Source organism: Phoxinus phoxinus, assembly GCF_949152265.1.
Source record: "Phoxinus phoxinus genome assembly, chromosome: 5".
NCBI classification, from domain to species: Eukaryota; Metazoa; Chordata; class Actinopteri; order Cypriniformes; family Leuciscidae; genus Phoxinus; species Phoxinus phoxinus.
In genome coordinates this window covers 4,421,962-4,427,961 of record NC_136880.1, presented here as the reverse complement: position 1 = coordinate 4,427,961, position 6,000 = coordinate 4,421,962, and the positions used below count along the sequence as shown (strand labels likewise).

At 37.0% G+C, this 6,000-nt stretch overlaps 1 protein-coding gene across 2 annotated transcripts in view; it reads left to right on the top strand.

Annotated features, from left to right (window-relative positions):
• The first annotated feature begins 1,239 nt into the window (after positions 1-1,239).
• LOC306999427 (uncharacterized protein) overlaps positions 1,240-6,000 on the top strand; it is a 101,514-nt gene continuing 96,753 nt past the window's right edge. The window contains exons 1-2 of one of the 2 annotated variants that reach the window (XM_079614087.1): positions 1,240-1,516; positions 2,143-2,270. In XM_079614087.1, coding sequence (XP_079470213.1) covers positions 2,212-2,270 — 59 coding nt within the window. In that variant the 5' untranslated portion in view covers positions 1,240-1,516; positions 2,143-2,211. The remainder of the gene's footprint in view (positions 1,517-2,142; positions 2,271-6,000) is intronic. The other variant, XM_079614088.1, reaches the window with a different exon arrangement.

Sequence of the window (6,000 nt, the reverse complement as noted above, 5' to 3'; positions counted from 1 at the left end):
ACGCTGGAGATCCAGATCTCTGTGAGCAAGGATGAGCGACGGGTCCGTCCGATCCTTCCTCTTTTATAGTACATTTTTGGCTGTACTTCAGCAAATAAAAACAGGATGCTTTAGTTAAAAGCAGGATGCTTTAGTTAAAAGCAGGATGCTTTAGTTAGTAGCACTTGGCCTTTAGCAGCAGCAGCTGGCGAGGCTGTGGTTTGCATCCGGTCTTTCGTAAGCGTGGCTATGGCAGTCAACCTGACTAAGGGCTATAGAGCTTCATAGTAATTTCTTCATTCAACATTACATTTCAAATGGTTACATTTCCACACAGTAATTTCTATATTCAACATTACATTTCAAATGGTTATATCTCTTAACAGCCCAGATAGTTCTCCCACTTTGGTTGTCACATATTGGGCTGTAGTCTTCTTATTGTGACCTTTTCTGGTCTTCTTTCGAGATGGGGCCTCAAAGGGAAGCGAGTGAAGTGTCACCCACACATACTGATTTCATCACACTAGCCATAATGATACAAAATATAAATATATACGTGACAGACAACACCAAATAGACAGATAGAGTTTCACATATGTGTGAAGACACAGAAGCTGTCGCTGCTTTGTTTGGGCAGGTTTTGTAGTTTCCTGGTTCATGACGTCACCCGCCTCTGACGTTCCGTCACACAATTGGACTGATTTTACTTGTGCTTCAAGACATCATCACGCAAAGCATTCCCCTAGCGTCAATTTGACGCAGCGCGAGTTCCCTTGAAAGGGAACTACTGTCAAATACACACTGAAACTGTTTGATTACATTTTAAAAGAAAGCACGATATTTGATGATACATTTGTATTAAATCATAAAGAAAAATATAATAAAAAACACACTTTAGGGGAAACATAAAAAAAATTGGGCCCTAAATTAAAAGGCAGCTTACTCTGTGGAGTTTAATTGTGAACAAACAAATTATGATGATATTTTTGGTCATATCACCCAGCTCTATTTTTGAATCATGAATAATTTGTGTCCTAATACAAAACAACAAGATTGAATGTATAATAAATACAAACCTCAGTCATGTACAATATCAAGCATCTTAGATAATAGTCCAAAAACAGGGAATATAACAGATGCACTGTTGAAATGTCTAAGAGGTTTTGAACATGATTTAGAGATATATGTGGTATAACGTCCCGCTCCAGTGCAGTAGGTGTCGGTGTGCAACTGTTCAGCTGTTACAAACCCTCCTGTAAAACACACGAAGAAGAGGAAAACGAAAGCAACAACACCTATTGACACCTGAACCTGTTGCTCACTGGATTTGATTTATTCTATGATCCAGAAAACATTTCTACAGATATCAATTTAGCACATTGCCTACTTAATCTAATAACACTTGCGACCATTTCTGTTTAATCCACAATCCATCGAGACCAGCAAGAGATTCTGAGAACGACGCTCGCGGACTGACAACAAGCGGAACGGAGTTTAAAATACTTATAAATTCTCTTCTTAGTGGACAAGACTGCAAGTAATTTTAATACATTCTCCATTAAAGTCATTTGTTATCATTAGGAACTTCATATTTTACATTAAGCGTGATTTAAATGTGAAGTTACAGAAGCTGTTCTTCTGCTACTCCGAACAGAAGAAGAATCTGCCAGAAGAAACAAATATGTTTCTGAAAGTTTTCTCCCATTTCCTCTTCCGTGTTCGGCTGTTGTTTTTGTGATGTGAAATCGAAAGTATTTTTGAAGCAGACATTTACAGTAGACAGACAGACAGAAGCCTATGAACAACAATCTGCTGTTATTAAACTGAATATTTTAGGTCATATATAGCAATTATGATTAGTAGTTATACAGTATGTCTATTATAATTCTGGTTACTTTTACTCAATCAGTTATGTTAGGATCATTTGAAAGTAATGAAATCATCCATCATTGTGAACTTAAAGTAATGATTAAATGACAAACGATTCAACAATTAATAAAGATTGGGTAAATATGATTGTAAAATGATATTAAACTGTAATAGAGAATATAACAAATCGGGTTCAGTTTTCCCACTCAGCAATATATTTGTTTGTAACACTTTATTTTATACATTGTTTTTGCTGTTGTTGATGATAACTGTGTAAAATGGTGTGATTTGCAGGTGATGCTGAAGGATTGAGTGTTGCAGAAAGCAGTGCTGGTCAGTTTCCAGGGTCAGTTTAGCTGCAGTATGTCAGAGGAAAGAGGAAAGGACTCTCTCTCTCAGATGAGTCTCTCAGAGAAACACAGGTAAGACTGCGTCTGTTTAACACTAGCAGTTTAAACTCCTCTGGACTTTGTGTTTCCCTGTCAATAACACAACTTTAAGCATTGCTTTATATTTGCAAATGCTTTGCACAACTTCAATGTTGAACTTCTTAAATTAACTCTGACATGATCTATAAAGCCCAGTTTGATTCAGGGGATTTCAAAGTGTGGGGCAGAGCATGCCAGGGGAGGGCGGAGAGTGGTACAAATTATAGCCTAATAATTCGTTTAAATTAATAAATTAAAAAAGTTAAATTGTTATTATTCTGAAAATCGTTCACACTGCAGGTCTTGATGCCCAATTCTGATTTGTTACCTGTATCCCATTTTTTGACCGTCCGTTTCACGTTCTTTCAACTGTATCCGATTCATGTGTTTACACTTGCCATAGATCTGAAACATCGCGCATGCTTAAAGGGTTTAATTCTCTTGCACAGATTAATGTGAAGTATGCTTGATGCTAGCTCTGCGATATATGCAGAGTTCTCCAAACATCAGCATGATTTTGAGGCGGAGGAGGACGTAAAGTGGCATCATTGCAGCCTGCGCATGTGCTTCAGTTATTGTGTGTGTGAGATCTCAGGACTGGCGGGAGCATATTGTGTTTAAATATTGGCTTTAGCGAGGAGCAATGGGTCCGACATTTCAGGATGAGCAAGCCAACCTTTGATATGTTGATATGTGTCAGCGTGTGTCCACATTCCTCTCCTACGACGTTTTGTCGGGCCGTCCGTCCCTCAGCAGATGTGTGTCGGGGTTTCTCTCGTCATTAAACCGCGGAGACGTCGCCTAACGCCTCAGAAAACCCGATCTGTCTGTTTACATGACAGTCGCATTGGCACATATCTGATTTATGTCTGATTTATTTCCACATATGAATGAGGCCTGAAACCGATCTCGAAATATCCGAATGCATGCGTTTTTTTCCTGTTTACGGTCATAGAAGACATCCGATCTGTGCCACATATGAGCAAAACATCGGAATTGGGTCTCATTTCACTGACAGTGTAAACGAGGCCTAGCTGCACTTTTCATGTTAACACAATGATAAAAGTCAGGAGTTAAAAGTCTGACATTGCTGCGTGTGTGTGTGTGTGTGTGTGTGTGTGTGTGTGTGTGTGTGTGTGTGTGTGCGTGTGCGTGTGTGCGTGCGTGCGTGTGTTTGTGTGTGTGTGTGTGTTTTGGAGGTACATTAGGTATTGTTGTCACCAAGTATGCTAACAAAACTGTGTCGCACAGACATTTCTGGGGCCTGTTTCAATAAGGAGGTTCAACCAACTCTGAGTTAAAACTTGAACTCTGAGTTGACTTACCCTGAGATGGGAAACTCTGAGTTTTCGGTTACAGATCAGCTGAAATGAGTTAGTTCAATCAACTCTAAGTTGACTGACTTGTTGAAAAGCCATTATCAATGGAGCACAGATATTATGAGTAACCATGGCAACAGCGCCAAACAAAAAGAGGAATTACTGTTATACAGTGTTGGGTGTAATTAATTACCATGTAATTTAATGTAATTACATTAAATAGGCTACTGCATAGACTATAGAACAATTCTGTATAAAACAATAGTGTATTTAACATACATTTTTAAAAGGTATATTTTGAATGTAACCTTCTCCATCTACACACTTTGGTCAATTCAAGAATAATTCATGCAATTGTATATTGTTAATTTGAAAGCATTAAAAGTGCAGTTTCTTGTCTCTCCTTGTATTGTTCAAGTGGTTGAGGTTGATATGGGACTTAGTAATTAATAATAAGTAGACCGATACTTTCTAAAGATAGTAATTATTACATTAATCTAATTACACTGTTGAAGATGTCATTTGTAGTTAGTAATGAATAACTATTTTAGAGTAACTGTTATAATATTCAACCTAATTTTAATTTTCATGAAGGCTATGTGCAATCATGCAGGCATTAAAAGAATGTGGCAGCAGCTGAAAATTAAATATAAAAATATAATTCAATCAGGTAAGGCTTGAGCATATCATGCGTGTAGGCTATTGCAAACATTTGACATACTACATAACTAAATAGGATCTAGTGTCTAGCAGTGCAGCAGCATTTTTGGCGGGAGGGAATTCCTGGAGGGACTTCATCAGAGCCAGTCACTCCCGAAGATCCAAGGGCCTTCATAAAATGTAAGAGGTTTATGTGTTATTTTTTATAGGGTATTTTTGATATTTCTATTTATTTTACTTTGGGTTGGGTTTTTCGTTGGTCCCAATAGATTCTGATATAGATATTAGACATATCTATATCATAATATCTCCAAAAGACAGATATTAGTCTCTAGATAAATATTAGTCCCAATAGATCTATTGGGACTAATATTTATCTAGATACTAATATCTGTCTTTTGGAGCCTCCTGTACCAACAGAACCCCAGACAGTTGTAGTGCCTATTCAATACACCAGAAATTATGACAAATAGTGTTATAAAGTGTACTCTACCAAATAATCATCTTCACAGAACGATGGGTATTAAGAAACAGTTTCTTGCGCCACAGAGAGGCCTACAGGGTAATGTTGTCTAATCTACTGTATTTTCAGTTGCCAGTTAAGGAGTTATATAGACTTCATCTTATAATTTTTTTTTTTTTTAAACAGCTGTAAAAACAGCAATAAATAAATGTACAGAAAGAATGAATAATGTGTTTAAACACTGCTTCCTCTTTAAAAAAGGGGAGGAGACCGCAATAAACTCTGGGTTTACCAAAGAAAACCTGCTCCCGACCAGGTTAGGTTCACAGAGTAAGTTACCATGGTAACTGACTCTGAGTATAAGTTACTTCTCTTTCAGAAACGGGCTTGACTTACTCTGCTTTCTCGGGTTTGATATACCTCCCATTCTGAAACGGAAAACCCAGAGTTTCCCTCATTTCAGGGTTAACATACTCAGAGTTTTCACTTAACCTCCTTTCTGAAACAGGCCCCTGCTCTCTATTTCTGTCAATAAACAAAAACTTAAATTGTTCTCATAAATTAGTGTCAAGTATTTTTTTAACATGTTTAATCTCTCTCATGTATATTAAAGAAATCGTTAAACCAATGTGAGCCAGTAAATAAAATAATGGTTAACCCTCTGGTGTCAGCAATCACGCCGGCGTGATCTGCTTGCTTTTTTTCTTAACAGTGCAAAAGAGATTCAAAATACTCTGTTGGTTTTGATCTTACATTTAAGTGTTTTACATCATTCGATCCAGTTAAGTTTCTATTTTTTTTTGTGTATACTCACAATAAAAACAAAGTGTTGTGTCTTTCTCCAAATAAAGAAAAATAAACATGATGCGAGTTCTGCCTTCTCTCTGTCAGTGAAGTCCATTCTGAAACGCGTCCGAAAATGAACTGTAACTCAGCGAATACTTGTCACTCAGGAACGAGACATTTGTCTTTATGAAGCTAGAATTCTCTTCTTTTAAATGAATATTGATATAATAAAATATCATATAATTATATTATATAATAAAACACATATTCTTAGTTTATGTAATCCGTTTGAAACCAAGGAGAGGCACAGTTTTTTTGTTCTCCCTTCATTATTTTTAATGAGCTGAGGCGGCCACGCCCCCCGGCGCTATTCACATGCTAATAGTTTAGGTGATCTATATTCACATGGTAATAGTTTAGATGATCTATATTCACATGGTAATAGTTTAGGTGATCTATGAATAGTTTAGGTCAATGCCATGAACACACGCAGTTT